Genomic DNA, 22887 nt, shown 5'->3' on the forward strand with positions numbered 1-22887 from the left:
AGATGTGGTCAGCGCGAGTGTGCAACTTGATTTTTGATTTCACTAAGTTTAGATTTAAAGGGATCTCAAAACAGGGGCTCTGTAACAACTTAGAAGGGTGAGATGGGAGGGAGGTTCAAGAGGAAGGGGACACGTGTGTACCTATGGCTGATTCATGTTGATGTTTGGCAGAAACCTACAAAATTCTGTAAAGCAGTTATCCTTCAATTAAAAAAAAATGAATTAAGAAAAAAAAAAGGAAAAAACAGCCCTGTGTGGCTGGCGGTCACCGTCAGCACCGGCTGCCTGGAGACCCTCACACCAGCCAGCTCTCAGGCTGCCCCTCACCTTTCGGTGTCGGCACCACGACTAGAAGTAGAAACCAGATGAAGTGCAGTGACAAATGTGAGCACCTCGCTGGCAATGTAAGGTGCAGTGCCAAGTGTATAAGAATGTACTCTTACTGCATGCCTACTGTATACCAAAGATGTATGCACCATATCCCAGCTGTGCCCCTTTCCTGGGTTTACTCCTCACTTGGAGTGCACCTTGGCCAGTGCCAGGGCTGAATGGTTATCCCCTCTTCCATGTGTGATTACGAAGGGACATGATTCCACAGACAGAGGGCTGGTATTTGCAGATTGGAGGTAGCAAAGTGGTTTCTGCCCTCTTAGGGACAAGTCTCTGGCCTGTGGTGTGTTGATATTTATATCAGCCACTCTCTGCATCTTTGCTTCCTCTAGCTGTTTCTAGTGGGAGAGCCGTGTGTCTGGGGCACTTGGAGTGTCGAGGACTCGTGGAGGAACAAAGGGTCGCCTCCTCTGCCTGTATCACAGAGCTGACTGGTTTTGCCAGGGCGAGGACTAACCTGACTTGTGAAAGTGTTAGTCACTCAGTCATGTCCGACCCTTTGCGACCCCATGGACTGTAGCCTGCCAGGCTCCTCTGTCCATGGGATTCTCCAGGCAAGAATACTGGTAGATGGTAGATAGGATCACTTAGGGAGGACGACTGGTGCTCTGACAGCCATTGATCTGGTTGTCCCTGATGCCAGGGGCCTAAAGGACATCCTAGAAGCAGGGCCATCAGGCCGGAAGAGAACTGTGACTCGAAACGGGTCAGAACAGCTGATACACCAGGCTAGGAGTTCCGCTTCCCTTAATGAAACCTGCCTCGTCTTCCTGCCAAACAGTACGGAGCCACACATGAATTAATCAACATTCCTCCTTAAAATACCTCATACTTGGAACTCACTTAATTTGACATTTGCTGCTTGTACATTTGAATGTTTCCTGGAAATGTGACAGGGATGTAGAGTCAGCTTTTCTGCTTTTAATTGGTACCTGAATAACCATGACTTCAATTGGTTGATAATTGGTAAATTTGGTAACAGAATTATTCTTTGCTTTTTTTTTTTTTTGCTTTTGTTTTTGACTTTCTGTGCCTCTTCCTTGGGGTGGTTGAGGGGGTAGGAAGGGAGGGACTATTTATTCCCAAGATTCACTTATATCAATGAAGAGAAAGTGATCAGAATCATTTAGCTTCTCCTCTTGCTCCTGAACTAAGCGCCTGAAGGTACCACCTTCACACCCACTGCATGCTCAGTCAGCATGGTGTCCGCATGGGGAGCAGGCTGGTACAAGGTGATGTGGGAGCAGAGGTGTGGGGCATGGTCAGGATGGCGCGGGGCTGCGTTTCTACAGGATGGGGAAGACTCAGCTGACCAGCGGGCAGGCACCAGCCATACCTAGCCATGGAACTTTACATTCACAAAGATTAAATAAAATAAAAACACGTTCCTTCTTTATGACTGAGAAGTATTTCACTGTATTATTCATATATACACACACCACATCTTCCTTATCCATTCATCTGATGACAGGCACTTGGATTGTTTCCGTATCTTGGCAGTTGTTAATGATGCCATGATGAACAGTGAGGGGCGGGGTCGCAGGTCTCTTTTTGAGTAGTTTTTCGTAGTCTTTGGTCAAGGACTTCCCTGGTGGCTCAGAACGTAAAGAATCTGCCTGCAGTGCAGGAGACCTGGGTTTGATCCCTGGGTTGGGAAGATCCCCTGGAGGAGGGCATGGCAACCCACTCCAGTATTCTTGCTTGGAGAATCCTCATGGATGGAGGAGCCTGGCAGGCCACATTCTATGGGGTCACAAAGAGTCAGACCCAACTGAGCGACTAAGCACATATAGATTCGTTGGGCAAATAATCAGAAGTGGGATGATGGCTAGATGATATGTTAGTTCTGTTCTTAATTTTTTGAGATACCTGCTTAACTGTTTTCCTGGTGGTGGTGAGTATGCTGTAAGGCATGGAGAAGTAGAAATATAATTAAAATTTTGTATACATGAAACATATAAAGTTATAAACCGATGTTACTTCAATTAAAAAAATTAAATGAAGATGATAGTGCAGAAACATATTTTTTCCTTAGCTGGCCCTACCAGCCACGTTTCAGGTGCTCCGTGGCCACGTGTGTCTCCTGGCTGCTGCTGTCAGTGCTGACCGGGACATCTCTGTCACAGACCAAGGCCTAGTGACAGGGCCGGGCGGGACATTTTGGCGATGAGCTTGATTTGTCCATCTGGCAGGTATTGCGGAGTCTCTCCTTGTCAGGCCTGTTCTGACCGTAGGGACACCACGGGGAGCAGGGAAGGCCTGGCACTCACGGAGCCACCATCACAGTGGGGATGCAGCACAAGAAGCTGAGACAGAAATCCCCACGTGACACACGTCAGGCCCTCTCTGCCCCCTGCCACTGGGGACCACGGGTCTGTCCCTCAGGTCAGCAGGAAGAGAGCTAATTACGCAGCATGTTTTACACAAGGGGAGCGCGGTCAGCGCAGAGCAGCTCAGCCCCGCACATCTTGTCATCAGTCTCTTACGCTCTCTGAGCCGCATTTTCTTCCATTGGAGTAGAGAGGCTTTTAGTCCCCATCCTGCGGAGCAGCAGTGAGGGTGCAGAGACAAGAGGTGCTTGTACGGCTTGGACAGCTCAGCACTCGGCATTAGATGGAGACTGTATCACTCTCATCTCTTCCATCACAGAGATGGTTTAGACACTTGAAAAGCAACTTCAGCTGGAGGCTGTGGGAGGGAGGCCTCCCCCCAGCCCAGCACCCATGAGGGAGGTCGCAGAGCCCAGAGGACGCTCCCAGCTCACCCCTGGTGAACAGGGGCGTGCTCAGCAGACCCGTTCTGCCCATGCTTTTATGGATACAGTGTGTACCTAGGCCCCATTAGCCTCTGGGTAAACAGCACACCTCCACTCACGAGCCTTTCTTAGAATTCTCCAGGTGATCTATGGTGGGTGTCATGGCCAGCCCCTGCAGTGCGTTTCCCCCAGCTCAGGACTGCAAGTGTTTGAGCAGTTGGGTCACCTGGTGGGACAGCCCTGTCCTGGGGGGAGGGGACAACAGCCTCTTGCCAGGTCAGACAGGGTGGCCAGATGACACATGTGGTCTCTACGTCTTTGTCGCAGATCTCCTGTGGTCTCCCCCCTCCTCTTCTGGTCTTACTGACCCCAGGTGCCCGCCCTCGATGGGAGGGTCCCGTGTGGGTGATTGAAATGCAGGTCACTGAGGACATTCTTAAGAGTGAACAGCCTGTTCTGGCAGTCTAGAAAAGATTTACTTACTGTGCTCCCAGGTAACTGTGCTTTTTTCTTTGCTTTTCATTAACAAAAAAAAAAACAAAAACAAAAACCAGAGAAACTAGAGGAAAGTCTTATAACCAAAACAGAATAAATCTTTAAAAAAATGATTAAGCAATATTACATTGAAACATTGAATACAGAAAACTATTTTACTCCTCTTAATGCAATGATTTTAATTTCTTATTTATAATCTTTTCCAGATATTCACATAACCTTTATTTTGGTGTAACCACCACATACTACTTCTAATTAAAACTCTTCTTAAATATCTTCACTGAGGGCGATTTGTTTTTATGTGTATCATTTTTGTGTTTATATACTAGTTGTTAAATCACTCTACTATAAGTTGCTAACTCTCCTTTATGGTTGGCCATCTAGATTATCTTACATTTTTTCACAGTTGTAAGTAATACTAAAGTGAACATGTTTATTCTAATAATGCTTTTTTTTATGTAAGAGGAATTGTAAGAAATGAGTATGAACACATTTATGGCTCATATGTATAAGCAAGTCAGTAAAACCTCATCAGAGCACACATGAAATTTTACTGTTCTGTTAGGCTTTTTGGGATTTGGTCATATATTTGTTTTTAACAATAATTATACAGCTCAGCGTAACATCCTAGGAAGAGAGTACCTGGTGACAGGTGCCATGAAAGAACTGCCTAATACTGTGGTGGTGAAAAAGCTGCTTCTGCTTTCCTATAATAAAATTTTATTTGTTTTTGACTGTGCTGAGTCTTTGTTGCTGCGCAGACTCTTCCCTAGTTTCAGAAACAGGGGACTACTCTCTAGTTGTAATGCACAGCCTTCCCATTCACAGCGGCTTCTCTTGTTGGGAAGCAAAGGCTCTAGGGCACGTGGGCTTCAGTAGATGCTGCGCGTGGGCTTGGTGTTTGGGGCTCCTGGGCTCTAGAGCACAAGTTCAGTAGTTTGTGGCCCACAGACTTAGTTGCTGCACAGTCTGTGGGATCTTCCTGGATCAGGGATCGAACCCTTGTGTCCTGCACTGGTAGGCAGGTTCTTTACCACTGAGCCAGCAGGGAAAGCCCTCCCATAGTGTGTTATGGAATGTTCCTAACCAAGGTCAGTACATCAGTAAAGCACCAGTTAATCTATTGCCTGTTTCATTCATTAACGCAGTGATGCACAGGGTACCACGTTTTCTCATCAGGGACTGTGAGCCCCAGAGAGTTATTGTCCCAGGGGTGTGCAGGGGGCTGTCCCCTGCCTGATGCCTCATGCACAAGACAGCACTCACTGTTTGCCTGTGGCCAGAGGGGACGATGTCATCAACAAGCTTGGCTTAATGAATCTGTGAAAAATTTCCTGATCAGGAGCTCATAGCATTTAAAAACAATGCAAATGGCCTTCCCTAAATAGGTTAGTCCCTGATAACTCATCCTGTCTTTGCTAGATCCTGGCGATGTTCTTTGAGCTTTTCAGGCTTTTACAGTGATAGAGTTTTTGCTCTTAAGACTTTAGGCTTTTCCTTCATCACATGTGGTCTGCAGAAGGTTGGAGCAAAAGAACGTGGCATCACGTGGCATCTGCTCGTGTGAGCTGAGTGCTCTCAGGAAGGCCTTCTGGCGTGGAGGGTCCTGGGGAGCCGCTAGGATGGCACCCCCTTGGGACACAGGCCGGCACACGGGTCACTTAGGAGTTAGCACTTGCCTAACCCCAGTGCCCGAGATACAGCGATCTGGTTTTCTTTGGTAAGCATCTGCCAAGTGGGTGATGTTCTGTGCGCTTGTTTTGGTCTCAGCTCCTAAGTAGTCATTTGTAAGTCCTGCAGATTGCTGATTTGTGCATCTATCAGATGAAATGCATCAAGTGCGCAGATGATTCCGAGAAGGAACAAAACTCGCTCCACGGTCGATTTAAAGGACCTTTTAGAGTCATTCGTTTTGCATACCACTAATGCAGTGTGACGCCCGAGGTCCATTTTAAAGCCCCGTTATGTAACCTTATCTTTGCTATAGGAGGCATTTCTCTATAATCATTTTAATCTGTTGCATAATAAATGTTTCGAGAACCTCTTCTTTAGCTTCTGTGCCAAAGGATTTTAGAGTAAGCGTCTACTTGTATGTTCTTCAGAAACAGAGCAGAGAGGTGAAGCAGAAAGGCCCAGAAAGAGGCCCTTTCATTGGTCTTTTGAGCCAAGACAGAGGAAGGGCTGACCATCTTTTCACAGAAGAAAGGCTTGGTCTCCATTCTGGGGCCTCTGAGTCTCCCCATCTGTGTAGAACATCCCCCCTCAACCCATAACAAGCTCCCCTTCCTTAATTTTAATTTTCTTGGCAATTCAGCCCCTCACATGGATGCCATTACCTATCTCCTGTTATAAATTCCCCTTTCCTCGCTTTCCAGATGAGGCAGATGTTGAATCCAGGGTGAATTAGGGAAGTTGGCTCATTTAGCAGCTTTGGATGAAGACCCGAGGCCCAACTGGAGGAGCCAAACTAGTGTCAATACCGCGGTCGTCGAGCTGGCGGCCACCGCGGGCCACACCAAGTCCTCGGGGCCCCGCAGCTGCCAGTGACCGACAGCAAGATGGTCTTAGATGTCTCTGCATCAGGGGTGCTGAAGGGAATTACATTGTTCCGAAGATGGGGATCAGAGGCGTAGCTGCCACTGTTTCTGCTGGAGGACAGATGGGGTCTGGAATAAGTCAGGAGAGGAAATTGTCAGTAAAATGCTTTAAAGAGCTGGCAAACTGATGTCCTCGTCAGCACGTGTCTTTGCCGTGTCCCTAAGGTTTTCCTCCCTGTCACTGGTGGTTCCTGTTCCTGGTACTAGTTTTTGTCCCTGAACTCGAGGACTTGGTCCCAGCCTGGAGCAGGCTCGGCCTCAGCTGCCCACTGTTATCTAGAGGCCCCTTCCTGGATCCACCCGAACCCCACCCTTCATGCTTCTTGGGTTTCTTTTTTATTTGCTCTGATGTCCGTCTTCAAGTCATTTTTTTTTTCCCTAAGAAGAACGTTTGGAAAGTAAATGTTATTAAAAATCTGAACTGTACATCTTGTCCTTACACTTGGCGGTTGGTTTGGATGAACACAGATGCGTAGGTTCAAAATTCTTCAGGATTCCCAAGGGTTTTCTCCTGCCTCTGGGGACACTTGCAGATTGGTCCCATTTTCATCCCTTGGCTGGGTGGTAGCTTTCTTTTTTCTTCTGAGGATCCTGTGGGCACCTTTTTCTTTGGTGTCCTGAAATTCCATTAAGACTTGTTCAGTTTTCATCCTGTTTATTAGTAATCCAGGATTTCATAAATCTCAATTCTCTAGCTTGCTTTTAGCTCTGGGAAGTTTCTTCCTCCTGTTATTATTATTTTTGTTGTTGCTTACTTTCACCCCTGTTTATTTTTCTGTTCTCTCTTTCTGAAAAGCCTGGAGGTCACTTTATAGTTCTTAGAGATTGTTCCTCTGTCTTAAACTTTTTCAGTGTTTTCTGTTATTTTTCTCCCTGGGACAATGATTGAACTTTATCTTCCAGTCCTTATACTGAATTTTAAATTCTGATAGTCATGTTTTAAGTATTCATGAACTCTTTTTTTTTTTTTCCATGAACTCTTTTTGTTGTTCTTATTGCTGCTTTTTGACAGCAACTAGTGTTTTTGTTTTGTTTTCTTACTTTGTTTTTAGGGGTATTATGTCTTCTTTTCTTTTTTTCAGTTTTGTTGAGATGCAGTTGACATACAATATTGTATAAGTTTAAGATGTACACCATAATGATCTGACTTACATACATCATGAAATGACGACCATATTAAGTTTAGGAAGTATCTGTCATCTCATATAGATGCAAAATTAAATCAATAGAAAAAATTTTTTTCCTGGTGATGAGAACTCTTAGGATTAACTCTCTGAACAGCTTTCATATATAACATACAGCAGTGTTAATTGTATTCATGTTGTACAGTCCATCCCGTTGTTTATTCATTCTATAACTAGAGGTTTGTGCCACTTGGCTGCCTTCATGTAATCCCCCTCAATGCCTTTCCCCTGTGGTGACCAAAGATCTGATCCCTTTTTCTTTGAGTTTGCTTTTGAAGTATAATTTGAAGTACATAATAAGTACAATGTTAGTTGGGGCTTCCCAGGTGGCTCAGTGGTAAAGAATCTGCCTGGAGTGCTGGAGACACAGGAGACATGGGTTTGATCCCTGGACAGGAAGATCCCCTGGAGGAGGGCATGGCAGCCCGCTCCAGTATTCTTCCCTGGAGAATTCCATGGACAGAGAAGCCTGGAGGGGCTACAGTCCATAGGGTCACAAAGAATCGGACACGGCTGAAGTGACTGAGCATGCACGCACAATGTTAGTTCCTGTTACATAACAGAATGACTGGATATTTCTATATGTTTCAAAATTATCACATTTAGTTACCATTGGTCACCATGCAGGGTATTATATGATTCTTGATTATGTTCTCCCCCATAACTCATTTATTTTGTCGCTGGAAGTCTGTGCCTCTTAATCCTCCTGACTGATTTCTTTCCTCCCCCAAACCTCTGGCAACCACCTGTTTGTTCTCTGTATCCATAACTCTGTTTTGTAATGTTTGTTCATTTGTGGTTTTTTTAGATTCCACATAGAATTGAAATCAAACAGATTATGTCTTTCTCTGTCTGATTTATTTCACTTAGCCTAATACCTTATAGGTCCATCCATATTGTTTTAAGATTTCATCCTTTTTTAAGGTCAAATAATATTTCATTATATATACATAAAATATATATATACACACACACATACACACAGACAATATATATCACATTTTCTTTATCCATTCATTTATCAGTGGATACCTAGGTTATTTTTGAATCTTGGCTATTGTAAATAATGCTGCAGTGGATATAGGGGTGCATATATTTTTTCCTAATTAGCTTTTTTGTTTTCTTCAGATAAATACCCAACAGTAGAATTTCTAAATCATATGGTAATTCTATTTTTAATTTTTCGGGGACTCTCCATAATGTTTTCCATAGTGACTGCATCACTTTACATTCCCACCAGTAGTGTAAGAGGTTTTTTGTTTTCCACATCCTTGTGAACACTTATCTATGTTCTTTTTGCTGACAGCCATTCTGACAGGTGTGAAATGGTATCTCCTTGTGGTTTTGATTTGCGGAGGGGGGTAGAGGGTAGACTTAGTAGTACTAAGTCTTTTTAATGCCCTGTGAATATATTGATTGGATTTTTAAATGTTCGTTTTTGTTCACAGAATTACCTCTGCTCAGAGTCAGCTGTTGTGTTTAGTCTACCTGATCCTTCTCTCTTGAGCTGTGGGTGCTCCCCCAAGTGTCTGGATGCTCTTGGCTGTCTGTTCATACCTAGGGATGCTGACTCAAGTCAATTGGTTGGTGGGTAGTTAGTTTACAGGTAGGTCAATTTGGTCTCCAGTGCTTCTGTTCCCTGGATCGGAGGCCAGTGGAGCACACAGCCTATACACATTTGTGGGCAGGAACCTCAGAAAAACAGTGCAGGATCCCTCATCAACTCAAGTTTTGAAAAGGTCTGAGTAAGAAGTGGGAAAGGGTACTTAACCAAGGGGCAGATTGGAGAGAGCAGCTTTTTCCTGTAACAAACTGAGATTTCACAGCAATCTAAGAACGGTATTTTTGTTGTTGTTTGTTTGTATTTGTTTTTAAAAGTTATTTTTATTTCTCAACCATTTCTTACACCAAGGACATCTTGCAGTGTCTGGAGACCATTTTGGTTTTAACAGGTGGTAGGGGAGGGAGAAAGTGCTGCTAGCTTCTAGTGAGTTGCGGCCCGGGATGCAGCTAAACATCCTGAGACTCACAGAGCATCCCGCACAGCAGAGGGTTAGTGCTAGTTAGTGTTAGTCACTCAGTCGTGTCTGATTCTTGGCAACCCCATGGACTGTAGCCTGCCAGGATCCTCTGTCCATGAAATTCTCCAGGCAAGAATACTGGGCAGAGTGGATTGCCATGCCCTCCTTCAGAGGATCTTCCCAATCCAGGGGTCGAACCCACGTTTCTTGCGTCTCCTGCATTGGCAGGCGGGTTCTTTACCACTAGCATCACCTGGGAAGCTCTTTTAATTGTGAAGAGATGGGAATTCTATTAAATAGGTTCTGATTCCCGCAGCCGTAAGTATTCCATAGCAACATCTCAGATGGTCAGTCAGTCTGTACAGAAAGTCTTGTAATGGATTGAAAGCCTCTTTTTTTGTGGACATTTAGATTGCTCCGCAGTTTTTACTGCTGTAAAAACCAATTCATTGAACACCCTTTTGTGCACTAAGCCACTTATTTTCCACAAGATAAATTTTAAGAGGTGAAATTATTGGGTCAAAACATGCAGACACTTGCTGTGGGTTGCCAGATTGCACCCCTAAGGTCCAAACTAACTCTCCATCAGCATCATGTAATGTTCCTTTTCTTAAACCCTCATGAAGGCTGAGTATTATCATTGTTTAATCCTTGTCAACTTGGTGGATTCTAAATTGCATCTGATTGTTTTATTTGCGTCAGTTTAATTACTAGTGAAGTTGAGCTCTTTCTCATAAGCTTATTAGGCATTAGCATTTCTTCCTATGTAAAAAATTGCCTATGAACATGTATTTCAGATCCAGATTGATTCATTTCTTGTTTACATTTCTATTTTCTTCTTCACTGATTAGTTTTGGGACTTGCATAACTCAATTTTATTACTACATTACTTAATACAATTTCCTTTATTCCTCTCTCAAGAGGCTGGAGTTCTATGAGTAAGTTATTTATGCATTTATTTTTTAAGGATGGGAATGGCCATGATACATTCTGAAGACTTGCAAGTTTGGGAATGCCCTGGTTGACTGGGAATGTTTGGGTCGTCGTCTGTTGCCTTCAGGTTCTATGGGTGTCATCCCAGTGGCTGGTTGGCCTCCTTCCTCCCTTACCCACATGTCTGTTTGTCATCATGCAGTCATCCTTTCATTGATGGGATACCCAGGTCACTGGTGCTTTACTGCTGCCTCTCTGCTGGCGTTTAGTCATGTGGAAGAGAAGGTGATGCCTTCTGTGTGGATTCCTCTAAATTTCCCTGACGGCTGGTCCTTCCAGGATACACTTGAGCCCGTGGGATGTCCTTCTGTAATGTCTTTACTTATTGCTTTCTCAGTATCTGCTCTAATCTCGCCTTCTCTCCCTTCCTACACATGACTTCCAAGTTTCTGCTGTCTTTGCTTATCATCTTTTCCTCTCTGTATTAGGATTACATGAATTGATTTTCCTGAGTCATTGATTTCTTTCCTTAGTATTGGATCTGTGGTTAACTATATCCAGTGTATGAGTTTTCCTTCTTAAATTTTAAATTGCCTATTCAAGTAATATGTGCATAATTAAAAATATTTAACACATAAAGGCTTGTAATAAAGATACCCTTTTTTGGCCCGTTTTCCCTTGTCCTTGTTCTCTTCCCCACAAGCAAGTACCTCTAACATACTTTAAGCTGTCTCTTTGGGTCTTTTCCCTCTTTATCCCTAAATAATAAACTTTTACCATTTCTTGATGTACTAAGTTCTGATATTATTTATCTCACATTACTGTAGAGGAGGAATCCATGCTGCTCACATCCTGCATCTTTCCAGTGTTGTGATATCATTTTAATTGAATCAGTAAATACTTTTATGTTGCTGCGACCCCTCGGCTGTGGTCACCCCAGGGCCCAAGTTATATCCTATGCTTTTTTTTTTCTCTCTTGTTCAGCCTTTTGCTTTTCTGGGAGTGTGTACTTACCTTTTCTTCTTGAGATCCTGCTGAAAGCACTGTTTTTTTCTCCTCCTGCTCCCAGACCTCTGTTTCTAAGCATTCTCTCTCGGCCCTTTCTGGGAGCCCCTCTGGAGCCCTCAGCCCCCCTCCCCCCACCAATGTGGATGGGTCAACCCCTTGTGGCCAAGCCCCCTGGCTTTGACCTCTCTGTAGGTGATGTGCACTGTTTTTCTGGGGCCCATGTCTTCCTCTTTTCTGGATTATTATGTTGCTCCAGATCTGCTCTGTTGGCATTTGTGCAACATGTGAGACCAAGTGGGGCAGAAGAAAGGTTCCCCCCTCCACTTTTTTAAAACTCTTGCAAATTGAAGAAACATTTTGAATCATTTAAAGAGCACTGTTAGTTTTAAGCGCTCTTGAAGAGTTTTCTGTTACCAATTATGCACTGGAATACCGAAGCTGAAATGGTTTTAGTGTCTTCTTAAACTTTGCTCCCTGATGGTTAACCAGACATGTGCTGACAGCAAGCTTGGTATCAACTCCAGCCCGAGATGGAAGTTGACTAAACTGGGCGCCTGTTACTTCTGCCTCCGAACAGCAGTGGCCCAGAGAGGTTAGCTGTCGTCCGTCACTGTGGAGATTTTCCAGTGAAGGAAGGGCCCAGGGCACAGGCGTGAGGAGGGCTGTTGGGTCCTTTTCTCCAGTGGGGTGTGGAGGGGGTGGTCAACATAACAAAACTCTTGGATTCTGAAATGCATCGTTTGCCATGTATGTCGGTGACCAGTCTTCATAGCGTTCACCTGTATGATGAGATGTCACAGGACTGTAAAGTGCATCCCTCAGTCCCTTGAATGGGGTGATCCTTGTCTCCCCCATGGCCCTCCAGTATCCCAGGTGCCGACTGGCGGAGAATGCAGGGTAACACCGGCTGGTGACACAAGGAATGTGCACATGAGAACCTGGCTCATCTAAGAGCATCTGAAGTGCTCTGGTCTGGGTGCCCCTGAAGTGAGAGGCTTTGGTTCACGTAGTTAACGTGGGGAGTCTTCCCGGGGACTTAGGGAGGGTGGAAGCCAGACGGGGAGGGGGAGCCAGTGTGTGGGTGATCCCTGGGCATCCCCTGGGTGACCAAAGTCACCCCCAAAGGCGCTCACCTTGGGACCACCTGCCATCTGTGCTCCGGCCGGGCCTGCGGGCATCTTCAGGATGAAGGTGCAGATGCTCTGGTAGGACGTTAGAAGTCGTGGTCTGGCGGGCATCTGTCCTAACCCTGCAGGGACCCCAACAGCCTCCGCTGTGAGGATAGAGAAGCCTCCATCCCAAGATGGCCTGAAGCAGATGGCCTGGTGTGTCGCATCACCAGCAGGGAAGGCTGGGTGAATCGGGAGACAGGCAGCTGAGTAGGAATAAGGCAGAGACAGGAAGCACCCCACCCTCACCCACCACTCTGCATGCCTAAGAGGGTTTTTGTGAACAAGGGGGAAATTAGAAAATAAAATTAGCTTGCATGATTTCAGATGGGAATGGATGCCTCCTTGCCTGACTTCTCCCCGCCCCCCGCTTTTTTTAATTCCCATGAAAACCTCAAGCAGAGTTAATAATGTATGAAAATTAGGTACCATGTGTGTACTTGCTTTGTTATGTTTTTATTAAGCAGCCAGTTGATTTAAAAATAACACAACGCGACAGCTGACATAATGGCAGACGCCTTGGCGTGTATGGCAACATCCTTTTTGAATGTTGTCAGATTTTCCATTACACAAGGACACTTTAAAAAAAGAGGCTTTCAGAATTATCACATAATAGGAAATTATATCAAGTTACAGTTCAATAATACAAATTGCCCAACACAAATTCCAATTTTTAAAGATGGCTCGGTCAGTTAGAACTAGTCTGCGGAAGTTGGTTTCTACAGATTGTTTAAAAATCCCACCGTAGACTCACTTCTGTCTTCCGGGGGTTTCTCTAGGCTATTGGGGTTTGGCCTACTCTTCTTTTTTTTTTTTTTGGCCTTCTCTTCTGTCCTCTTCCTGTCCTCTGCCCTCTGGCCTGTTAGGCAGCAAGAGAAGTCGCAGGTCGTGGGCCCAAAGGTTTCCAGGACCTCAGCATGTGCCCCACCTGCTGCCCCGTGGGCTGGCTCGGGGGCTTCGGGCTGAGGTGGGTGCCCTTTCCCAGGTTTCCAACTCCAGCCTGTCATTTCTTGATGGAGCCCTGCCCATGGTGGAAGGGCTGCAGGCTTCTCTGGTCGCTGTGCAGGGACCCGTGGGCTCTCCTGCCCCTCCATGGTGGTGCTGGATGGCCGCCTCCTCTGTGTGTGTGTGCGCGTGTGTGATTGCATCTGGCCCTAGGAGGCTCACTCCACAGCTCATCTTCCTCATGGTCTCGGGTGTGGTAATTAGCCAGCAAAACAGTTGTCTCGTGTCAGTGCCATTGGTGGACCTGCAGGGTGAGAGAGTGGTCAGCAGGCCGGTTTCAGTGAGTCGGCACAGTCAGGTCATCTTTCCTGGCGGCAGGAGTTGGTGGACCCAGGAAGGACAGCGGGCTCATGGAGGGAAGGTTCTGGAGCTTTTGAGGGCTCATGGGCTGCTGGGTGTGGGGCATCTTGTCTCTTAGCTCCTGTCCTTACTTCCGAGGGGAAGTGCCAGCCGTGTCCCCCCTCAGCAGCTTCCTGGGGCTGCCCGCTCGTGCCTCCTGACGTCAGCAGCTGTAGGCCAGCTTCTGCGGAGCCATCATTACCTCATGGTGTTTTAAAACGTAATTGCAGAGGAGACATTTGATCTCGATGACTTGCACCGTAAGACTTTCTTGGAATCTTTGCGAGGGGTGGGTTGGAACAGAACTTTTCCATCTACACCACGGTCTATAAAAATCCTAGTAACTGACTTCATGGGGCTTGAGCTTTTCTTTTGTTATTTCCTTCACTCTCTGATTACATTTTGCTCATGTGCAGGATGGAACAGTCTGACAGGAAATAACCAGCAATAAAATATCTCAAGGGCAAGACTGTACCTGGCACCACCCCCGTAAGGACGGCTCAGGGTTGACTGCCCCAGCAGTAGGGCTGACCTCAGAAGCCCCTGTCCAGGTGAGCTTTGGCTCCTAAGGAGCCAGGTCGACAGGACCTCGGCTGGGAGTCTGGAGGCCTGGCACTTTCCCCAGCCTGGCCATGGCCTTGAGCGTGCTCTGTCAACTGACTCCACCCCTCCATGGTGCTCAAAATCAATCTGGGAACAAGAAGACCTGCTCCTGACTTCTCAGAATGCTCAGGGTGGCAAATTGGTTGTCACCATCTAAGGGGCCATTTGTTTCCCTGGTGTGAAGACAGACTTTTAAGGGAGGAAATTAACATTTCAGTTTACATTTGTGGGCCGTTTGAGGAAGGAGGTGCTCCTTTTAGTCGGCTGTTGTCTAAAAATGAAGAAAAGACCTAAACTGGTTTTTGTGAGAACATACAGAAACACTCAGAAGAAGTTGTAATTATTCACACCTTTTTGCGAAATCGTGTTGGAAGCAAGTCTGAGGCACCGTCTTGCTCCAGGAGGGAACCTTCCATCAGGGGTTCCTGGGTACCTGTTATGTTCAGAAATGTAAAGAAATTACTTTTCTCGGTCCCTCCAGCACGGCTGCTTGCGCCTGTCAGCTGGGTGGTTGGACATTCCCGAGAGGAACAGGCAGGTGGTGGCAATAGCAGACACACGTCTCTGTGTCTCCCCCTTCACACCCTCCCAGCCTGGACAGGTGTCCCCAGCCGCAGAGCCACGCCCTCTGCTGAGCTTCTCTGGAAAGAGCAGAATCTCAAGGCAGTTGGAATTCTGACTGCGTGGACCACGGTGCGAGTCTGGAAGCGGCTGGTGTCTGCAACAGCCTGGAGGTGCTCCTTCATTTCGTGTTTTATGCCACCGTCCACTGGATCGTTCCACAGACTGAAGGGACCTGCCTTTAAAGATGCTTCTGCAGCGAGTGGTGGACCGCCCACCACCATGGCCATCTCCATGTCTGGTGATTTGGGGCTCCCACGTGTCCCAGCCCCCCAACCTGCTGGCAGAGGTCTCCACCTCTGTCTTGGGTGATGGTTACCCCAGCAGCACCTTGTCCCACCTCTGATCCCAGCCGGGGGATGTCCTGAGTCCTGGCCATGCCTTGCCCTCCCTCTCTTGGCTTCTCCTGGCTCACCCCTGACTTCCCTTGGCCTCTCGCTCCTCTGCCTCGTCCTCCGCAGCCCTTGACCTTCTGGTTCAGTTGCAGCGTGCCCAGGGTGGGCCTGCACCGCCTGCGCCCTTCCCTATAAATGTCCTGTGGTGAAGATGAATACAGAGGCCAGTGCTGCCTGGGGTGGGCACACCTTCCCCTCCCTCTACCAGGGATTCCCGCCCCACCCTCAGCTCTGCTTCCATTCAGCCTTCCCCAAACTTGAGGGCCTGTACCCCACCAGCCCACCACACACTGGCCACCCTGTGTTCCCTGGTGCTGACTGCCTCTGGGGCTGCCCCTTGCTTGTGGCCGCCCCGTTTATCAGTGGACAGGCTGGAGCCACACTGGTCTCCCTCACCCTGGCCCACCTCTCCTACTGCTGCTGATAGGCCTGCAGGCCTCTCCCGAGGTCATTACCAGTGACCTCGAAGCACTCCTCCAGTTTCTCGTTGCTCTGGAGGCTTCCTCATCCTGCTTCCTCTTAGCCGAGTATCCAGTTCACTCACCTTAGGTTTGGTCCTTCCGATTCTTCAGCCACAGGTAGAAACATCCAGTCACACTGAGGTCCTGCAGTGGCTTTTTGCTAAACCACTAAGGAGCAAGATCCAGGTCAGGGCTGGTTTTGGTTTCATTTGTCAAAAGGAAATGGCCCCAAGGTCCCTGTGTGTCTCCATCTGCTGAGGCTGAGTGCAAAGGAGGGCAGCCGCTTGGGCTGCCTTGAGCTTTGGGCAGGATGCTGGGGTCACCAGTGCTGTTAGTTTCTCCACCTCACAACGGGGTGGTAATAGTTCCTTTCGTGCACACCCAGGGCTGAGAATAGGACCAGGCTAGAATGGGGCTCGCCAATTATTTGTGCGGTGGACATTTGGCCCAGAAAGCCAGGGCTATGTCTGGTTCTCTCCTATGTTCCTGGCACCTTGGACAGGGCATGACTTGTAGCCAGTGCTCATAAACTTCTGAACTGAAGCTTCTAGATTAAACAAGAAAGGCCACAAGACTCCCTGGAGAGAATGTGGAGTTTGGTGTCTAGAGGCCTGGGGTTTGGTTCCATGTCTGCCTCTTGCATCCTGTGGATGACCCCTGAGCAAGCCTCACCCCCTGAAGGTTCATTTCTCCTTGACTTCAACGGGTGTGTGATGAGATGTTTTGCTGTCAGCTCGTCATGCTCCAGACGTGGAACTTAGTGATCCCTGCCCCCCCTCCAAGAGGATGGCTGATTCCTCTGGCTTGGCCCTGACCCTGCCCAGGGCTTCTGTATCCCCCAGACGCCCCCTCATTCTGAGAACTGCCTGCATTCTGAGAAGTCTCATGCACTTGTGTTTATTTGAAAGCAAAATGGTCCTCTGAAGCCGTCTGGAGCTCGCTTAGGTCCTCGTGACTGTGGCTCAGGCCCGTATGACAGCAGGCTCAGGGCCACTTCTGAGTAGAGGGAAGAGGAGGGACTGGATGGTGACTAGCTCAGGCCACCAGTGTGGTTTCTCCGAGGGCTGCGGATAAGGACACACCTGTTAGTGAGCTGTTCAGAGCAGTCGGGATCAGTTGGGCAGAGGTACAAAGCCAGGAGCCTACCAGGGGGCTATATCTACCCCATTGACTTTACCTTTACCAGATGCATACTTGAAAACAGAATGTGACTGCCCTGGTAGAGCTTAGGGAGCTTGTCCTCTGTGGTGTGGCCACAGTCTCCACCCTGCCCTGATGTCTCATATGTGGTCACTTCACTCATTCTCTTGCCTGGTGCCTCAGGTCATGATCACATTTGCGGGTCCTGTGATGGAGCATTGTGACCTTTGTGTTCAACCAGCTTATTTGTACATTAGGCACTTAGAGCATGATCATCTTGATTAAAAAGAAAACTCTTTCTTATCTCAGTGGATTTAAGCATGAGTCAGGGAGGTTTGGGCCTAGATAGTCCAATCCTCTGTTCTTTGCCACCACCGCCCCACCACCCCCGCCACCTTCAGAGATGTGGTGTGAGAGGAATGGGCTGACCTCGGGACGGTTACCTGGCCCCTGGGAGTGTCTTGGCCTGGAACTGCCTTTGGAAGGTTTGGGTTTCACTTTGAGACACTAGAGCCTGTATGGTTTGCAGACTGTCTGCTTTGCCAAATGGACCCTTTCAGATGATTTAAAAAAAAAAAACAAGCAAACAGGGCTTCCCTGGTGGTCCAGTGGTTAAGAATCCACCTGCCAATGCAAGGGACACAGGTTTCATCCCTGGTCTGAGAAGATCCCACATGCCATGGGGCAACTAAGCCAATGCACCGCAACTACTGAGGCCGTGAGCTGCAACTGCTGAAGCGTGCGTGCCTGGAGCGTGTGCTCTGCAGCAAGAGAAGCCAAGAGTCTGCACACAGCCAAGAGTCACCCCCCTCACCTCAACCAGAGAAAGCCTACAACAGAAACGAAGATCCAGCGCAGCCAAAAATAAAATAAAAAATCTTTAAAAATGAACAAACGAAAAGCAAAAGTCCTCCATCACAGTGTTGTAGGTTGTGTCCCCACAGGCCTATTGTGGTTTATATTTTCCTTGACGTTTGTGTCCTCACTAACTTGAAAGCCACAGCGTGCTACAGGAGTCTGTATGCAGCACCCCTTTTCTTCTTTTTCTTTCTCATTTGTTTCCTAAAAAAAAAAAAAATCCACCGCTTTCTTGCCTTGAGATGTAAATTCCACATTCTGGCTGCATTGAATTCCAAGTTTTTCCGAGAAAAGGCTTAAATTTATTAGGTTAGTTCACAATGTTCTCGTAGAGAACTTTTACTCTGAGGCATGGAGCCATGTGTGGTCGGGGTTGTTTTAAGATAAATAATGAAAGAGTCAGCATCACATCCTTTACAGAAAGTTGGGCTGTGCCTGTTACTGCAGTAATTGTCACACATGATCCACAAGCTTGGTCCAGGGCAGTGGGCACAGGGCTGGGGTGGAAGGTCACACGGATGCTCCCGCAGTTTCGGTTGGCGTCTGCAGAATTGGATGGGCGATGTGGGGACCTGAGGACCCTTAGGAAGCCTGCTTTTACTGGGAATTGTTCCCTGTCATCTGGCCAGGATCTGGTTTCTCCACAGTGTTAAAGAGTGGGAGGCAGATAACAGGATCACAAACAAGCCTTTGTGTGTAATGGTTTCTGAGCATCTCAGAGCCTTGGTCTGCTTGTGTCACTGGAGATGGCCACATTGTTCTGTATTTACCTCTAAACAGGGGAACCAAAACCAAGAGGTCCTCTTTGGGGAATAAAAATCATGATTTCTCAGAGGCTAGCTTGGAACATATTCATGGCTATATAGGTGTGTATAAGTATCCATCTGCCTGCAGACATGTACATGTAGAACACACACATATCAACGTGCATACAGACACTGATGTGAATATAAAGTGCTGGCAGCAGCTTATCACAGTTCACTACCGAATGTTGATTTCTAGATGTTTGGATTCCATAACCTAATGACATGAAAAATAGGAAGGGGGTCCCGTATGGATTGCCAACATCATGTTTTCTAAGGTTGTTAAACATTTTTTTGGGGGGTGGATGGTAACTAGACTTACTGTGATGATCTTTTTGCTCTATATACAAGTACAGAATCCCATTGTACACCTGAAACTGATATAATGTTATATGTCAATTATGTCTCAGTAAAAGTTATTTTAGTTGTAAGATACACACAACATAAAATTTAACATCCTGCCCATTTTAAAGTGTATAGTTCAATATGGTTATATACATTCATGTTGTGCATCCAAGATCATTTTACAAGAAAAAGAGCAAGACAGATGGGCCCCATTTCCTGTCCTAATCATTTCATAGAGGAAAGAGCGCCACAAGGGAAACAAGGAAGGAAGGGTGGCATCTTGTGTGTGTATGCGTGTGTGCACACGCCTAGTCACTCAGTTGTGTTTGACTTTTTCTGACCCTCTGGACTGTAGCCCACCAGGCTCCCTCTGTCCATGGAATTTTCCAGGCAAGAACACTGGAATGGGTTGCCTTTTCCTTCTCCAGGGGATTTTCCTGACCCAGGGATCAAACCCATGTCTCCTTCATTGGCAGGCAGATTCTTTACCCATTGAGCCTCTGGGGACGCCCAGCTGGCATCTTGATGAAGGATGCTCCTCCCACATCTGTGGTAGAAAAGCACAGAGAAGAAAATAATCATTTATGGAAACATAATAGTGCAGAGGGACAGAGGGCAAGGAGCTCTGTGTAGCCTCTACTCAGATGTGTAAAATGCTATCCTTCGTATTTTGCCATCACACCTAAAACTAATATAATGTTTTCTGCCAATTATATATTAATTAAAAAAAAAACTTACTTTGTGCCTTCTCTGCCTAAAACCATCCTGCTCACAGCATGTGTCCTTGAGCTGTTTGTTACCAGGCCACGGCAGGTCATAGAGCTGAGGCTGGAGGAGCTCAGCATGGCTTCTAAGCACACAGTTCAGCGGTGGTATTTCTTCACAGTCAGACTTTGCTGACGAAGGAAGCCATGTGTTCATTTATGTCCTGGCACGAGTCTTATCATCTCTGGTCTGAGTTCCAGTAGCAAGCATTTCACGTCTGGCAGTGGTCAGCAACCCTGTCCTAGAGCTGGTTTTGTTTTTATAGAAGTTAAGCCAACAGTTACAGTCGGAGCCCGTATGTATTCATTCTACTGTGATACCATGCTCTACTCTTCCTCCCCAAAGTTAGCTAGTGAACTGACTTTGGTTTGTACTCTCCAAGCCCTTCTTACATCTGCCTGTTAGCAACACGTAGTGTTTTGTGAAAATGAAATCCTGCCATTAAGGCTTCTGAAACTGACATTGGTTTGTATTGCCTATAAACTGGGTTTAAAGACTTACCCGTGTTGATCCATGTCCATCTGCTCTAGAGGATCACTCTGTGTGACTGTGCCACATTCTAGTGATCTATCCTCCTATCGGTGGACATCTGGGTTGTTTCTAGGTTCTTGCTAATATATTAATACCACAGTGCACATGCCAGGGAGCCTTTCCTGCACGCACAAGAGGGAGTTTATCCCAGGGAGCTTTCTGGGAAGAGAGTCACCAGGTCAAAGGGGAAGAGAAGCCTTTGTTCACATAATTGAATTCCCTGCTTAACCAACGCAGCTGTTTACTGCAGTCCTTCAGGCACCTGGAGTGGGAGTAGGGGGAGAAAGTAAGCCAGTAATAAATTTGGTTTTCTGGACCAAATTGAAAGCTGCTGATTGTTGATCTGTCTAAAGGTTTAGCTCAGAGTCTAAGAATAGTAAAGCACAGATCTCACAGTTGCTTACAGTAACTTTTCTTCATGTCTCTGGGCTTGGGGCAGAGACCAGTGGGGAGCAGCCAGCCCTTCAGGTTCCCCCTTTTCCACATGAACAGGAAAATGTTTGCCGTCTTGGCCTCGGAGGCCCATGAACCTGGGTGTTGCCGTCTGTCAGGCTTTGTCACAGATGGCTCTTCTGGTCCAAGAAAATCCTCTGGCCACAGCTTGGTCCATCTCCTCAGATGAGTTTCTCAGCACGCCTTTCTGGAGTGCTGGGCGTTGCTCAAGAGTTTCAGTGGGTCTGTCTTCCCACCATCTGGTTATGGTCTCCGAACTAGCTGGGGAGGCACCCAGAAGGGCAGAAGTGGCCTTGGGTGGCCTCAGGTGGCCTGGGGGACATGTGCAAGGGCCCCGTGGCAGCATCTCCAGATAGCCGCCATGCAGCCCCCTGCGAACACCAGGGCCTAGACCGCGGATGAGTCTCAGGGCAAACTGAGAGCCAAGGGGATGTCTACATGGTTTGTGTCACAGCTTCTCTTACCTTCAGCAAATAGGAGAGTGAGCTTATCTGAAGAGCTTATCACTCTTTAGAAAACAGTGAACAGGAAGACAACCTGCCTGTGAGAAAAAGCTATAGAGCCATGAAAGAAAAAAATAGCTTAACTATAAACTAGACCAAAAGCCTTTTCTGCTCAGCCTGTCAGAGCAGCCTATGAGTGGACCCTTCCCACACACCCTGGAACAGTCTGAGCTGTGGGGAGAGTCTGACAGAGATCACACGTCTGATGCATCTGGTGTCGGATGGATGGACACTGGGTATGGGATCTGGCGTGTCAGAGCCAATGCGATACCCCACATTATCAGACAAAAATCGTTATCCGTGGTCGCTGCCTGTGAGGCCATTGGTGTTTTGGACGTACAGGCATGAGTTTACATTTGTAAAATAATTATTTCTTTCTTTCTGTTTTTTTTTTTTTAATAACCAGCTGTCAAAGCTTGAAAAGCAGCAGCAGAGGAAAGAAAAAACCAGAGCCAAAGGGCCTTCCGAGTCAAGCAAGGAGAGAAGCGCTCCCCGCAAGGAAGACCGCAGCGCCAGCAGCGGGGCCGAGGGGGACGTGTCCTCAGAGCGGGAGCCGTAGGTGGGCTGGACGCAGGTGGGGTGGCCTCCTCGGGCTGCGTGGTCTTCTTATGTGGGGGCACCAGTCAGGGATGGGGGATGGGACGGCTTATGGCAGTGTTTTATGGATGTTCGCTTGTGGTCACCTGAAATCCTGCTGCTCTCCAGGGTGGAAAGAAGAGCTGAGATGCACCTGCATCAGCTGACTGCTATGGGTGTTAATGCTACTATAGTGTTCCAGACTCGAGCTCCCACTTCTACACTTTCCTCTTGGAAGCTGAGTATGTGGTGGAGTTGCATCTGGCACCCTGTGCAGCCTGTCACCTGTTGTCCTTCCCCACACCCTCCTGGCGCTGCCCACTCATGTTCCAGGGGGTTCCCTGTAGCTTTGGGTCCAACTCCCTGCCTAAAGGTCATGGGCTTATTGTCCCCACTGCCTGATGGCCCTTGGTTCAGGTTGAGGGGCAGGACCTTGAGGGGCCTGTGGAAATGGGGTGAAGGGGGCAAGGGCACAGAGCTGCCCAGCTGAGAGGAGAGCAGGTGTGCGTGTTGCGGTGGCCTGGACATGTGGGCGTGGGCAGAGGCTGGAGAGCAGGCTCATAGGCTGCTATCCGGATGCTTGTCTGAGGCAGGGTCCCAGAACAGTCCAGGCCATGGTGAGTCTGGTGGACACCTCTGAGCCCCTGGGTTTTGTCCTGGGGTCCTGGGGAAGCTGTGAGAGCTGTCAAGTGCACAAGTGACACAGTCAGGTCCCATTTTAGAAAGGTGACCCCAACAACCCTCGGTAGCGGGCTGGAGGTGACAGGCCAGTGGTGAGGTAGCTGCAGAATGAACGTGATCAAGGGTTGGGTGGGCGGTTCGGAGCCTTCGGCCTGTAAACTGTGGTTCAGATCAAGTCTGCCTGTGGGTTCGCCCTGGAGATGCCACATGGTGAGAGAACATCTGGGGCATGGCTTCTACCTCTGGAGTGGGGTGC

General features: G+C 47.6%; 1 protein-coding gene across 2 annotated transcripts in view; it reads left to right on the forward strand.

Moving 5' to 3' along the window:
- Positions 1-22887, forward strand: part of DTD1 (D-aminoacyl-tRNA deacylase 1) — a 77332-nt gene that overhangs the window by 45010 nt on the left and 9435 nt on the right. Inside the window, exon 5 of one of the 2 annotated variants that reach the window (XM_065921305.1) lies at positions 21781-21933. In XM_065921305.1, the coding sequence (XP_065777377.1) occupies positions 21781-21933 (153 nt within the window). Of the gene's footprint in view, positions 1-21780; positions 21949-22887 lie in introns of both variants that reach the window. The other variant, XM_065921304.1, reaches the window with a different exon arrangement.

The sequence above is a fragment of the Muntiacus reevesi genome, chromosome 2 (genome assembly GCF_963930625.1).
Source record: "Muntiacus reevesi chromosome 2, mMunRee1.1, whole genome shotgun sequence".
NCBI classification, from domain to species: Eukaryota; Metazoa; Chordata; class Mammalia; order Artiodactyla; family Cervidae; genus Muntiacus; species Muntiacus reevesi.